The sequence below is a fragment of the Oreochromis aureus genome, linkage group 15 (genome assembly GCF_013358895.1).
Source record: "Oreochromis aureus strain Israel breed Guangdong linkage group 15, ZZ_aureus, whole genome shotgun sequence".
NCBI lineage: Eukaryota > Metazoa > Chordata > Actinopteri > Cichliformes > Cichlidae > Oreochromis > Oreochromis aureus.
In genome coordinates this window covers 35617978-35633971 of record NC_052956.1, presented here as the reverse complement: position 1 = coordinate 35633971, position 15994 = coordinate 35617978, and the positions used below count along the sequence as shown (strand labels likewise).

At 40.2% G+C, this 15994-nt stretch overlaps 1 protein-coding gene across 1 annotated transcript in view; it reads left to right on the top strand.

The window, feature by feature from the left end:
• Positions 1–3857: 3857 nt before the first annotated feature.
• nr5a2 (nuclear receptor subfamily 5, group A, member 2) overlaps positions 3858–15994 on the top strand; it is a 67309-nt gene continuing 55172 nt past the window's right edge. The window contains exons 1-3 of the mRNA XM_031759322.2: positions 3858–4537; positions 7743–7861; positions 11546–11687. Of these exons, the coding sequence (XP_031615182.1) occupies positions 4456–4537; positions 7743–7861; positions 11546–11687 (343 nt within the window). The 5' untranslated portion in view covers positions 3858–4455. The remainder of the gene's footprint in view (positions 4538–7742; positions 7862–11545; positions 11688–15994) is intronic.

Here is a 15994-nt window from a genome sequence, read left to right as displayed (position 1 = left end):
AAGGCTGACCTAAAGGACAGCACCAAGGCTTTGATTATGGCAGCGCAAGAACAAGCCCAAACATCAGATCCATAAAGGCAAAAGTCTACCACAGCAAACAGAACTTGTGCAAAGGTTCCCCGGAGTACTGTCCAGCACACTGTAGCAGAATGTGAGATGCAGGCTGGGACAGCATACAATGAGAGGCACAGTCAAGCGGCTGGAATAGTGTACAGAAACCTCTGTGCTGCCTGTGGATTAGAAGGACCCAGGTCCTGATGGTAGACAACCCCAAAGGTGGTTAAGAACAACAGGGCTGAGGTCCTGTGGGACTCCAGGTTCTTGATAGACAAGCAGCTGCTGGCAAACCAAACAGACATAGTGGTGGTTGACAAGGAGCACAAGACCACAGTTGTGATAGATGTGGCAATCCCAGTGGACAGCAACATCAGAAAGAAGGAGCACAGGAAAACAAAGTGGTCCCAGTGGTAATGGGAACATTAGGAGCCGTAACCCCCAAACTGATAGATTCCACCAGATTCCAGGCACAACATCAGAGGTCTCTTTCCTGTAGACTGCCATCCTAAGAACAGCGCAGAAACCTCAAAGCTACTGACAGCTACTTCCTTACATCTTTCTCTCGTGTTTTGTTTACCTCAGTGAAGTTCTGTTTGTGAGTTGTTGCTTTGTACTTTGAGTCCTGCTGTATTTTTAGAACAAATGACTGTTTACATTACATCTTCGATACAGAAAACAGTAGCAGGTAGGGGAGAGAGGTGTGTATGTGGGTGTCTGTGTCTGGCAGTGAGTGGTGGTGGAGGGGGTGATTTCCTGCTTATGAATAGCAAATGTGGGTTGATTATAATTTAATGATGTTAGTGTGTGTTGCTGTACATTTCCAAGGCTATTGTTATTTGATCAGAACACTTGTACACACAGGAATACACTCATTCATGAACACAGTGCGCACACAAACACACACTCCCTCATAAAACTCACACGCAAGCTGAGACCATACAAGGTGTCAGCCCTACAAATGAAAACATCCATGCAAAAAACATGACACGCATGTGAAAGACAGACTGCATGAAGTTTTTAATTCTTTTGCGCTTTTATTTACCATGCATGCATGCAAAAGATCATTTTTACAGCCTGCAGTGTTGCTGCTCAAATTGTCACTGTGTGTGCTTGTGCCTGTGCCAATCAGATAAATCCAAACTTGGAACCATAACATGGGAGGTGATTAGTCCAAAGTTTGAGTTGTACTCTTGTACGTCATTTAATGTGTCATTTTACAACCTCAGACTGTAAACTGTAAAGACTCAGTGTCAATAAAGTACTACTACTTACATATCTGTGCATCTATCTATCTATCTATCTATCTATCTATCTATCTATCTATCTATCTATCTATCTATCTATCTATCTATCTATCTATCTATCTAATTAAGTTCACAGTTTCTGTGACTGTTATGATCAAACATTATTTTCTTCATGTTTCATCTTCAAAGTTTGGTCATAATCTTTATCCTTCCTTACTTCCTTTGTGCCTCTACTTTTCTTATTACCTTTCACCATCACTCACTGGGCCTCTCTCTCTCTTTCTCTCTCTCTCTGAATAAGTTAATCATTCCAGTAGAGCTATCTTGCCACAGGTCTTATCAGTCTCTGTGTCATTTTATAACCTACCCTGCTACCCCCCTCACCCTTCAGCCCCTACTTGTCCTCTCCTGCTTGTCAACCTCTGACTCCACCCACCACTGCCTACAAGTAACACAGTTTCAACCAATCCCAACTCAGTACTGAGTATGTATTGCTGATTGGTGGACCCCCATCACCACCACCACCCAGGATCCTGACAAACCTAAGAACCTCAGGCTGGCCACCAAGTCATTGTCTAAAATTTAAAAAAGAAAAAAGAAAAGAAAAAAGACCTGTTTGTGTTTGTTTATGTGTGGATTACAGAGATTATTTTGCAGGGTAACTACTTTCATTTCAAAACCAAAGTTCTCAGTTTGAGATTTTTTATATTTTTGTGCATTTGAATATATTACATCTCACTTGTTTTCCAAAGACAACTCCAGTTCACTGTCTAAAGAAAACATTTTCATTGGAAGTATAACGGAAACTTACTGTATGCCTGTGTTTATGTGTGTATGTGAGCACACATAGAGAACCTGTGAACACATGAAGTACAATTGAACAGCATACCGATGAAGTAGGAGCATCAGTCTGTTTACAGATTAACATTGCAGGTACAGAAAAACAAGCCCCCATAGCTTTTATTTTAGTGTGATGACTTCATTAAAGTTTATTGTAAAATTTAAGTTTGAGTTAGGATAATGTTAACAGCCACACAAATACATTGCATAGAGCATCCTCACAAAGACGGGACAACTCACTTATGAGAGCATTTTGGGAGAAACGGGCAATGCTCCAAAGAGGACCTGACCAGTGCAGTGAGTATGGAACTTGGTGTTCCAAGGAAAATATGTTATTGTAAAATATGTTATCAGTTATATATTTATATATTAAAACAAGAGGAATGGTTGTCATCAGTGGGACCTCACCTTTCTGTGCTCCTTGCGTTTTCTGATAATGAGCAGGTTTTTTGCCCTATATTGGGCGTGTGTGTGCGTTTGTGTGTGTGTTTATTTGTGTGTGTGCCCTCTGTAACCCTTTTACGTACGTCAGATTTGTCTGGTGACTTTACGTGTCTCCCTCACTCATAAAAACACACCACCGCCATTTCCACACAAACATTTCTGGTTCATGAATGTTTTGAAGTGACGGTATTCTGCCATTCAAATATATGGATCACTTTTATGTCAGTTTTCCTCATGACTAAATTACCCACAACAGTGATTAGGAAAGCCCGAAACCGATTTTGGACTAGTATATACGCACCTGCGGGAACTAAAGGTTTTGTGGCGTTCCTTTAAACGGTACTTCAAAACAATAACGTTTTCCGAGTTTAGTAACTCACTAAGAGACATGCGCAGACAACAGGAATCCGGATCGTTTCCTTAACGAGACAGAAAATAGTTCAGAATTCTAATTGATTCAAAAGCGGGATATTTCTCTGTGGTCTGCGAACTAAAATAAGTTAGACGTGCTTTTTGTGATTGTGGTCGTGGGGCATCACGGGGATGCTGTAGTGTAATTCTTTTTTGCGTGTATTTAATTTGAAACGGGCAGTGACGTCAGATCACTAATTGATCAGACAATTACTGTTAATGATTCAGAAGCAAAGGTATAATTTATTGCCTAAACCGGGCGATTTGATTAGACAGTGAGGTCATTTCAAGCCTGAGGCCGGTGATGCTCGAGTTTTCCACGAAATTTATACGGCCTTATGGAGAATTTACAATGTCCTTCACCTGTATTTTAAGATGGAGTGGTCACACACGCACACAAGCACCCACACACGCACACAGAAGAAAGAAAGGCAGAAAGAAAGAGTATCATTTTATCACAACAGTTCATCTTTTAAAGTTTGTATATCTATAAATATAAAAATAATTACTTTAGCATATAGGAACGCGCGCTCTCACGCTCCTTCTGCGTGCGTGTGCTAAAGCGCTCTGATCCACATACCTTGCGCTTTGTATTTGCATTCCGTGCGCCCAGACGCAGTCGGGGATCTCACTACAGTTGCATCACTTCTCTTGATTTCCTTGTTCTCCCTCCGCTTTTAAAGTCCGTCATTAACGGGATTAAATAGATGAGATTTTTGGAGAGATGGAACCGGAGAGTTTGAGGCGATGTTTCCCGGTCTCCTTTCCTGATTGGATCGGAGGAAGATGATGTCAGACGACCGCATGCGTCTCGGATTGGAGAGAGCGGAGTAAACAAAGCAGCGAGGAGGAGGAGGAGAGGTCTCCACATCTCCAGACAGTCCGACCGACTCACCGAATCCGACTTTACGCACAGAAGAGGGCGGCCCCGGCGGCTCGTGCTTGTCTGCTCAAGGCTGAAAGTTACACTGACAGTCTCACATTAATGGCTGACGCGCTTTAAAGACTTTGGAAAAGATAAAGGGAAACTTACCATCGCATTCTAATCCGGACCTTGTGCTGTTTTCTTAAGTGCAGAGTGATTCCCACACTCTTCGCGAAAGTGCTTCTTACTTAGTGTAGAAGGAATCACTCCGTTTTCTTCTGCGCTATTTCTGAGATTTTTCCTTTCTTTTTTGCGTAAATGCGTTTTAATTTTTTTAAATCAGTGTAGCTAAGTCAAAGCAGCGTGACACATAGGCTATGAAAGCCTGTCGTTTAGAAAAAAGTCTTAATCTGGCTTTATCGCTGGAGCATTATCTGATAATTGGAAGTGAAAGAGAAGCATAAAGTAAGAAATAGGACGATAGAAGTCGCTCGGGACAGTCTTTCGGGGGGTGTTTGTGCAAACGCCTGTCTCTGACGTCCAGGTGTCCCGCCGTGCAGTGCGGAGTCTCTATCTCAGGCCGGCAGTGCTGTCATGCTGCCCAAATTCGAGACTGAATCCCTGGGACTCTCTCGATCGTATGGCGAACAGGGGCACATGCCAAGGAACATGCAGGGTAAGAACTGTCATTCATTTGAATCTCGGTAGCCTGCCCGAAGCTTCCACTTCGCTGTCTTCGTGGAGTGTTTTCCGGCTGAGAGTGTACTCACTAAAATGTACATTCGTTACCTTTTTTTCTTATAATGAGGAACAGTTACCGATCTGTCAAATGCTAATACAGGAACGCGTTGATTCCACGTACGTAGCAGGTAATTATTAGGGTTTATTATTATTATTATTATTGTTCAATACGATCTTCAAAAGGCTTCGATAATGTTCTTCCACTTCAACTTGGAAGCACTTTTTTTAAAAGTTTGGCCCGCGATCAAACAGGTACCTACCTGTCATTCACGCTTAGAGCGAGCGGCAGCGGCGCGTAAAAAGCAAGAAACAGAGCAGAGGTATTCTGTCAATGTAACTTTTAATTTTACATTGAGTTTTTTTATTTCTTTTTTTTATTTCTCTGATTTTAGAATGAAACAGATGACTTTCTCTTAGCAGAATAAGAAATATCTCAAACCTGCTCGTGGTTTTGTCTCTAAAGAAAACTGCTGTGGCAGAGTTGTTGACGTCGAAGCAAAACTGGACAACGTCAGTGTCTGATTAAGATTAAAATATTTGACCAAGGAAAGCAAACTTTTACCCAAGAAGAAAATAATTATGAGCTAGTTTATTGACTTTACAAACGGTAAAGAAGAGCTTGGTAATTGTGTGCCAACACCTATTTTGGCAATAGCTTTCTCTCGCAGTATAGCCAAGTTGATTCTACTCTCAAATTAAATACAGCTGCAAAATGAAGTTAAACTAAATCACTAGGTTTTAGGTGTTGCTTTAATTGCTGTAGTGTGGAATCATTTTTGTACCCTTTAAACTGTTCTTGTTGGAGGTTTTTACCTCAAATTCGAGGAGAACTGCGTAAGGCCTTCAGATGTTCGAAATCGGGGTCTTTTTTTTGTGATTAAGAGCAAATTTTTGGACCCTTGTAATTTTTTCAGAATGAGCATAATTATTTAAATTCCTAGTGGCATGCCGTAAAAATCTCTTTTTTTGATCTCCACAGTAGGCTGCGCATTAAGCAGCTAAATTTTTGAAGAAATTCTGACCTCATTGCCAAGTTAAACTCATATAACCCTGATCATTTCCAGCATGTCTTTCCACGGCAGTATGACCGGACAATCAATTAGTCCGCTCTCGGTTTATGAGACGTTGATAACATATTCTCACTTTAAACAATGAGTGGCTTGTTTGCGAACCCTTTTACCTTTTTTCTTATTTTCCCCCACTTTTTTTTTTACAGGCAGCTAAAACAAGGAAGCTCCGACTGAAATTAATTTCTTTCAGAATCACCAGGTTTTTTTGGAGGTTGTTGGGTTTTTGTTTTTGTTTTTGTTTTTTGTTTTTGTTGGTTTGGTTTGTCTTTTGTTATTTTATGAGCAAGTGAACAGTAAATGATTGACGGCCGGGCGATGTGTTTCTGGAGGTAATCTGCACAGACTTTGTATGCATTCACCTGCGTCTGTCAGTTATACAACGAGGTGCTGAATTATATTCAATTTGTCTGTGCATAAAAAAACACTATTTGGACTATAATTACAGGCATAACGTCGCATCATGTGTTGTTAGAGCTCATTAAAAGGCGAAATTCACTGTACACAATAATGGGAACATTGTAGCAATGACAATTCAAAGAAAGAAAATATTTGGATAGGATCCTGTAAAATAAATATTCATTATTGTCGGCCTCAGGACGGACACCCCTCGGATATCTTAATTTATTATTTCCTTTCCACTGCGTCATCAGAACTGCAACCAGGGCTCAGATAGTGTTTATTTTCTTTTTGAAAAGGTGTCCAAAATGCACCTGCGGTAAGTCGTAAGGACAGGCCTTTAAAATCGTGTCCTTCTTGCGCTTTAACGGAGGAGAAAGTTCGAAAATCGAGCTTGCTTTGAATTTCTGTGGAAGGAAATAAAAGAAAGGGAAAAAAAACGGGAGCTTGGTGGAACTTGTTGCTTCAGCTGGAATACGCGGATCCCAGCAGGGCAACGCGCTAACAAACTAGAAATCATGTCTAATTAATAGGTCTCGGAGAGAGCAGATGAGTGGATTTTGAAGTCGAGCAGTACTAATAGCCCATGTAAAGGCATTGGAAGGCGTAGTTGACAAAATATTTCCACTTTTACAGCCATATCCACTGAGGTTTCCTTTTTGATCCTGCCTGCTTTTTATGATTAGTACCATAAAGGCAACTGTTGTAAATGTCAGCATGCCTGTTTGCTTGTAGCGCTGTCACACACAGAGACTTATGCAGGTGGGTATTTTTAACAGGGTAAAGAGGGCTAGACACCTCAGAAATATTCATATTGGTATGTAGATTATTAAGACCTAAATATTTTTTTTAAAGAGAAAAGGGGGGAAATCTGCAAGGAAGGTGAGGGAATTTTTATGCTTTTCCTCCCTTATTTAAAATTACATAATTAGTTATTTCCAGCCTTTGTCATTATTTTCTCTTCAGTATAAATAATGGCTAAAACTCAGTAACCAGGAAAATTATGAATTGAGAACTTTTAAAATGCAACGCACAGCGCCACATAAAATGTTTGTACCACTATAAAGCAGATAAAATTAAATGGCCTGTTGTACTGCGGCTGATTCCTAAATAGAGAAGAATAATGTTGGTTCAAGTTGGGCTTGGATTGGGGGTTTTTTCTCCCTCGCCTGCAGAGATAAGGGCTTCTCTGTGTGTCTTCATTTGTTTGTGGGCGGTAACATTTTCTCCTCCAATTCTTAAGTCTAATATCTCTCGATTTCCCCCAGCGATTTCACGACTCGGATACATATTGCATATGTATGAGGCTCACTTTCATGAGCTTCTTTTATTATTATTATTATTATTATTATTATTATTATTTTGGCTCCTGTCTGAGACGGATGTAGAAGAGCAGAGGAAGAGGGAGTAATAAATGATCGCCTCCTCTCAACTCTAACCCTCCTCTAACTCTCTCAATCCAAAATCTACTATTCGTCGTTTTTCGCTCCTCAAATTTAACCTTAAAAAAAAAAAGTCTTCGAGAACTTTGAAAAATCTCATTCATTTTGGCCGCGCGATTCCCCGCCCTCTTTCATCCATCACGATGGATGAAAGAGGGCTTTTTTGGAAAAGAGATTCCCCGGCACTTAAATAGACTTATCTCTGTGTGTGTCTCCGTGTGTTCTCCTCCAGCCCCTCAGTTAAAAATGATGGACTACTCATATGACGAAGACCTGGACGAGATGTGTCCCGTGTGCGGAGACAAGGTTTCAGGTTATCACTACGGACTTCTGACCTGTGAAAGCTGCAAGGTTGGTGCCCCAATTCCCTAAACAGAAAACAAATGCCGCACTATTTCAGCAAGATTTGCCTATTAACATAAAGTGTGCATGGTACTGTGTGCCTGTGGTGACCTCTGATTAACTGCTTTGATGTATAAAATATTCAAGTGCACTCTTGTCTATCTTTGTGCAGTGTCATTTAATTATATATGTGCAGTTATTTGTATTAGCCTCTAAAGTCCCTGTAGGGCATCAACATGTGTCACTATGAGGCTTACACAGACTAAACTGTGGTCTTCATGACTTTAATGTGCTCTCTGATTTTATACTTCCTCTTGTGTCAGCCATTTTTCCTAAATACTACGGGCTGCCCACTGTAAAGAAACACTGCTTATCTGGATGGTGTCATTTCTGCCCTTCTCTCTCTTTTTTTGCACGACAAGCATTTAAGCAGATTTTTTTAAAAGAATGATTTCCAAAAAGTGTAATAGTAGAGCAACATTTCAGCTCCTCACCATTAACATTGCAGGAAAACCAACAGTAAAGAGGCCAGGGGTCAAATATTGTTGTGACAGTTGATCTAACAAACTCTTCCTGTGAGTGTCAGAGGATTTTTGTAAAGTGTGGAACGGCTTGGAAAAGACACTGGAGTTCAAAAGCAGGCAAAGAGTATTTGCAATATTTTTTTTTGCAACCACCAACCACAGGAGGTGTGTGTGTGTATGTGTGTGTGTGTGTGTGTGTGTGTGTGTGTGTGTGTGTGTGTGTGTGTTTGGTGGGGGGGATTTAACCCACGAAGGAAAGCGTACAATAGCAGAGTTTCTGTTTGCACAGGCTTGCACCCTGCTGTCTAAAACTCTCATCACAAGTTCATTAAGACCTCAACAGCACGATGTTTCCATGTGCAGGCTAATAATGAAGCCACGCAAATCAAACTGTTAAAGCTTAATTTGAGATCTATCAGCAACCTATTTGTCTTTTTCTGCGTCTTTCCACTGTTCCCCTCAGCAGAGCAAACAGGCATTTCCCAAGTTTTTTTTCCCCTCAACCAGTAAAGCTGTCAGCACAAAATTAAGCTAAGACAAATGTCTCTGTGTTAACTCTATTCAGTGTAAAATTGCAGCTCTCAGTAATGATGCGCTAGTGCACATTTCTTGCCTATGTGGTCATTATTCAAAGCAGATGTTATAGATTTTATCCCATATTATGACCTTGAAATGCTAAGCATTTGCTTGAAGGGAGCAGTCAGTGGCATCTCTGCTGCTTTCCAGGCTCAGCGAAGGCTCACGCAGGACAGCCAGTCCACACATTTTCCAGTTTGGCTGAAACACTCTGCTCTGCATGTATGGAAGCACGCACGATGCAGATGAAGAGGTCGTTGATAAAGTGCTGTGTATCCTTGCTGAAACATTAATAATATTGATACTCACCTGAAGCTTGTCATTGGTTATCTCTAAAATGAAGGCAGCCTGTCCCGTTAAAAGTATAATCACCGGTGCTCGACAGATTCATTTTTACATTAAACACACTCTGTTAGATAGGCAGAGCAATCTGTATCTATTGTGTCTCCTGAACAAAGCTGGACAAACAGAGCAGCTACATTTTAGTCTCGGCCTTATGTACATTACAGTTTTTTTCTTATGCTCTATCAGAATAAAAGATTTCCTTTCATTGTTGGATTTTTTGTAATTTTGAAGTAATGTCACAATTTTTTGCGAGCCTGCACCGTTCTCCTCTTCCACCCTTTGAGCCCCAGGAGCAAAGTTGTGAATAACACTCGTTATCAGGGTCACATTTTTTTGGAGCTTTGCTTTGGCTTCCATTTTTGAGCTGACACACACAGATGCACAACACACACACACACACACACACAGAAAAAGAAAGATCCCCCCAACACACACACACATACAGATTCTTATCCCCAATTGATTTACCACATCCCTAAACCCACCTTTGCACTCAACAAGTGTACATGCAAACACAGACACACATCCCGTTTATCCGTGCACACAGACACTTTCAGTTCATACACACCAGCCTGCGTAAAGTAAAAATGTAACCTTCTTGTTGAAGTAAAAATAAGTGAACAATGAAATGGGCTGCATTAGTCAACAGCTCTTTTTGTGTTTTTATTTTTTTTATTTTGGGGGGGCTAGCTGTGTGAGCACAGAGGAATGACCTGAAAATGCTGAAACTGCAAACAGCAAATTAGAGGTCAGTGCTTAGATGCACGGTGCTCATATCAAACATTCAAAGGGATCTTTTTTTTATTTTTTTTATTTATCAAGTGAGACAGAAAGACACAAGAAAGAAAAATGGTGTTGCAGGAGAAACGGTCAGAGGACATCAAGCAGTGAAATACAGTGAAATTCATTTCTTTTTCTTTCTGAGTTGCTGTTTGGTAGTGAAAAAGAGCAAATTGCATTTCCTGGTAGCTGTTTGTGTGTGTGTGTGTGTGTGTGTGTGTGTGTGTGTGTGTGTGTGTGTGTGTGTGTGTGTGTGTGTGTGTGTGTGTGTGTGTGCAGAAATACCAAGTTGACACCAAGTTAACATGAATTTTGTGAATTTTAGATACTTTTGCAGCCTTCACACTAGGAAGAATGATTTTTTTATTTCATGTCAATTAGTGCGCAATTTATTTTGTTAGTTATTTTGTAAATTTGTCAAAGCAACAAAAGTTGCTTGCAGCTGTGCAAATGAACCTCAACTTGGAGCTTTTCAGTGAGGTGTCGTCGGCTTCTCCTGACGATGTACTGTGTGTCTTTTATAGCACGTTTGAATCCACTTTGGTCCAGATATTTATAACACACACTGTGTGCTAAATGGAAAATTGGAGAGAAAGTTCTCTCTGAAGCATGGATTTCTTGGCACTGAGAAGTCGATAATCCAAAAACCGCGTGCACTGCCTTTTTTTTTTTTCTTTTTTTGACAGGTCAGGCAATGCAGATTGTCAATTAAATTTGTGTCTGGTGAAATATTGATAGCCACAGGTTCTTTTTTATTTTTATTTTATTTTAAAGACCAGGTTTACGGATTCTCCTCCTAGGTTATGGATCTAGAATACGTTAATACCATCTTCCCTTCGTTTGATTTTCACTGCTGCTGCTGATAATAAATTCCATGTTGCAGGTATGAATCTCTGTAATCCCGGAACTGTGAATTATGGATATAATTTATTGGATTTTTTGGACTCCTGCGGTCATATTTTTCAATAATTAAGTGCAGAGTTGAAAAGATGCTTACTCTGTAATTCCCAGAGTCTTTTACTTGAACAGAGAATATTGAAAATATGAATGCAATTTTGACAGGAAACAAATTATAATTCCTGCCTTTTATGAAGTAGTTTGCAATGCAATGAAAAGATTAGCTGTCAAGTAAAAGTATGTGAAATGGGCATATCTGCAGCATTTTTTTTGTTTAAAGCAAAATAAATTATTACATGAATATAAATGAATTGTAAATACTCAGTTTTCATTAAGGGTTCAAAGTGTGTCTGCTTCATATATATCGCATCTACACGTGTCTATAAAGCACCACATCAATGGGCATATAGCTTTTAAAACTTGCGTGTGCATGTGTGTGTCTGCATGTGTGCGTGTGTGTGTGTATCCATTAAGTCTGTCCCTCTCCATCTGTCTGGGAGTGTGAATGGGCCAATTACCATTGCATTGCAGGGGTCAAGCGGGTTGACGTCTTAATTGGTTCTCTCCACAGGGCTTCTTCAAGCGCACCGTCCAGAACAACAAGCGTTACACATGTATAGAGAACCAGAGCTGCCAGATTGACAAGACCCAGAGAAAGCGCTGCCCATACTGCCGCTTCCAAAAGTGCCTCACCGTCGGCATGAAGCTAGAAGGTACAAAAACATATTTGTGTTACGCAGTTTAGCTTATCGACTCAACTAGGAATTACAAGCTTTGCTGATGTTTGGCTTCTGTAATTTGATTTAATTTTGGCTTAAACATGGGAAACTGTCGGGAAGCAATGTGTTGAACGTGCAGCAGCAGCGGTGCATTATGTGTAGTGGTTAAAAGTCTTTTCTCCATTAATCATTTGTGTTGTTTGTAAAGTCTCATTCCCTAAAGTAACCAGTAACTATAGAATGAATGTGGTGGAGAAAAAAGAAATAATCTTTCTTACGTTTTCTAGACTGCATGAGGAGTAAAACAGGAGATACTCAGCTAAGATACCTCAAAATTCCTGTAGTTAAGTGCTCGCAATTACATTCCACTGCTGCCTATAACAAGTCAGCATCTAAGCCACTTGAATGCACTACACAGCCTCCAGGTTCGCTTTGACCAGAAGTCCTTCAAAATTACATTTTACTCAGAATATCGATGTTTTTTATAGCACTTATACAGTACTGTTTTTTTACAACTTCATGAATAGTTTACCACATATTTAGTCTATTCTGGGGTTTTATAGTAAACACTACTCACTAAAATATGATCTCGATGTTACAGTAAACATCTGCAGAAGTGGAAAAGCAGATACAGGCTGGGTTTTTTTCTTTCTTTTTTTTACATTGTGTGTGCTGCATCATATATTTTTCAAGATATGATGCCTGTTTGCAATTACTGTTTCTGAAAGTTGTGGAGGAAAAAATTATAACATCGAGCAGCTAAAATTGGAGGTTGAGTGCTTCTGGACTTGCACAGAGGTGTTTTAAAAAACCTCTACCCAAGTTCTGGTGAAATGACACAGCCAGTCTTTTTTCCATTAATTCGCAGCTGAGCTGCACATTAGCTTTTTGTGGAAAGTATTCTTCCATGATCAATATGCATGTGAATAATTTCCTCCCATTGAGATATCCACTATTTAGAAGATGGTTAATATGTGCTCTGACAAAATGAATGCTCGTACGAAAGGAGAGGGATATATTTATTTAAACATTTAACGGTGAACATCTCAGTAATATCCGCTCTATACAGAGAACCTTGTAAAGTGAAGCCTTTCATTTCAAACCAGTGCCTTGAAATCCAGTATGGCTTATTAGTGTTTGTCACGGGGTCAGGGGGTGCTGGGGGTATCTGGTAGCCGTTGTGCACTTAGAGTTGCCAGACAAAGTAATAGATAAAATATTAGACTTGGCAGCAGACTGAGAATGGTAATGATGATACTTTTGGCTGGCTGTTTTGAGGCCTCTTTGTTTAATTTGAACACGGCTCAGAACCGTGGTCAAACATGCCCATTCAGAACTGACAGGACTGCAGGCAAAAAAAGGGGAGGTTTCAGCTTTTTCAAAAATAATATTTAAAACCTCCAGTTTTTCCACACATACATTGACAATGTATTCTATTCTGAAATCATTACATTTGGAGTGAATAAAGGGGCCTGAAGGTCATCTTTCAATTACAGCTTTGAAAGAAAAACAGTTTTAAAGCTAACGGTTGCAGCTGATTTGGTCCTACAAAATGACTGCACAGTTTCTTTCAGTATTTTTAATAAAAGCAACCGTTCTGCTATTCATCTCGTTTCAGTCTGATATTAAGACAAAATTCTTCACCCATTTGAAATTCAAACTAAATTAAAAATCCCAAGATCCCTGAAATGATCACATGCAACTAAGCAAAGTTAATATGTTAAAGAAATAAGACCCTTAGAGGATGAAAGTATAGCAAAGACAGCCTAACTAAAATCTTTCCGGAGGCTTCTCCCTTTACCTGCCATGTATGGTGTAATTAATTGCCGTTAATAGTGAATGGCCGCTGGGCAGAATGTCCCGGCCTGTCATTTTCCAGCTGACAAGGGTGGGGAGGGGGTAGCGTTTGATTTGTTTTGCTGGCGGTAACTTTCAGCTCGGGGGCAAGACGGGCCCTGCAGCACTTTGTCAGGGGCCAGAAGCTGCAATGGGTGACTCCTGCCACAGCTGGTAAAGACCTCCCATGCAGAACGGCTGACACCCCTCACCACACACACACAAACTTTGCACACACATAGAGCTCTCCCCGGTAAACACATGCATATATTCATGAGAAGCCCAAGAAAGGTGTTCAGAAGGCCACAGGCAAGAGGGAGAAGCTGTCATTTCATCTGAAAGAATGTGTACAATAGCAAAAGGAGGTTTGGGGTCATGTGCTTTGTTATTGCAATCTTTTCATTCCATTACACAGCAGCTTGCAGCAACATGTGATTTCAGGGCATCAAGTGGAAACCAAATGTGAGGAAAACTTGAAAGTTGACTTAAACTGCATTTTTGGGCCCTTTTTAGGCCGTGCAGCGTTTAAGACTAGTGTAATGGAGGTGGCACTAAAGAGGTTTGTGTGTCTGTGTGTGGGAACCCTAATCCGTTTACACAGTCACATTTATGGTATGTATTTATTGTCAAGTTCAGAATAGTTTTTAGAAATTGAATGCAAGTCTGCTCTATGTTACTGCAATGCCCTTTATAGTTACCAGTATGCAGCCGCTTGTGTTTCACTTTATCCCAGGACTAAGAGATCAGTCCTGACTGTTCTGACACAACAACAAAAAAACCCTTACATTTCAGTGACGTCAGACGGAAATAATTTAAACATTGCTGCAACACATCACATTCTCCTCTGCACGCTTTTGCTGCAGGATAAGTGATTTACCTCTGACCCAGTTTGTTAAAATTCAAGATGTTTGCTGAAACAAACACTGCCTCTTTCTGGGAAAGTTAGAATAACGCTTGCAGAGATTAAATTTAAATTATTAAATTAACCCCAACTTTAATCCCAACAATTAACCATCAGACTAATTTGGATGAGAGTGATCTTAACCCTAATATTTTAGCTGTGTTTCTCTTCTTCTCATTTATTAAAAGTACAGTAAATAATTTCTATTTTGTGGTCATTCAGTCAATGCAACATTTTCTTTTTATTTTTGGAGGATTTTTACCATTAAAGAACAAAAAATGAAAGAAAAACATACAAGCAAACATGGTGACGATGGGGTCTGGCACATGCTTCTTGATCTGCTGTATAGCATGTCTAGCTGTAGTAACTCAATAAGATATCTAGAAAAAAAAAAGATTTGATCCATTAGAACGTCATTCACTAAAGCTGATGAAGCGTGCCCTTTCCAAACAGCTCCCACTGGCGCAGTTTTCTTTTTTGCTCAGTAATACAGTAGTTGCCTTGCATCATATGCTTCACTGAACTGCTTAATATTTCCTTCAAGAATGTATCAAAGACAGGGCATAACGGTTGTATTTGCGATACTGAGAGTTTAAATCAGCATTGGTTCCATTGTGTGCCGTGTGAGGAAAGAGAAGATGCAAGATGTTTAGTTGTCGTCAGACATATTTCAACAGACACAAAGAACGCAAAGCTTAATGATGTAATACAAGTTACTGACAGTTTCCTGCACATATTAAAGCGGACAGCTTTTTTTTTTTTTTTGAACTAGTAAATATGAATCAGGTTTTTGAACTCCAGACTCCTGCAATTTTTTTTACATTGCAGTCCTCTGTAACATGTAAATTTATTAAGAGCCCTTCAGCTGAAATTAGCAGCACCAGCTGAGTGTTTGTATATTCCTCCTTGTATCCCTCTTGTTCCAATTTTTTATTTCCTCCCTGTCTCCATCTTCCTCGCTCTGATTTGTCTTCCATCAGCCTCCTAGTACCCGCAGTGGAAGCCGGGGAGCTGTCCCATTACTTATGCATAGGTATCATAGGTATTCATGTGTGTGCATGGGATAGGGCGCATCCAGAGCAGGGGCCGGGGCCCCGACATGACAAACAGGGTGTCAGCAAGTCTCCGCGGGACCCATTAATATGCCGGCAGCCGACAGGGATCCTCACCTACGCACGCTTAATATTCCTGTATATTAAACAACCATAAATCAGAGGATATAAGCACCGAGGGCTGTATGTGTGATGTGTTGGAGTGTGTTTGTGGCTATGTGTAGGTGTCTGCTGAGATATTGTACTTGCTATAAAAATTCAGTGTGTGCATGTGTTTGTGTTTGTACAGGTTTGAGAGGTACAGGGGGCATTGGACACTTGGGAGATGATGGTTTGGTCAGTTTTGGAATTTATGGATGATGTGTGCCTGGGTTTATGCATTTGTTGTGCTCTCAAATATTTAAAAAGGGTGAGCTCAGAATGTAAGGTCGCATTAGCCTTTTAGCCTAGCTTTGGCCCCAAAGCCTCATAGCTAACCCATGATATCCCCTCGCTCAGACACAGTGATAAAA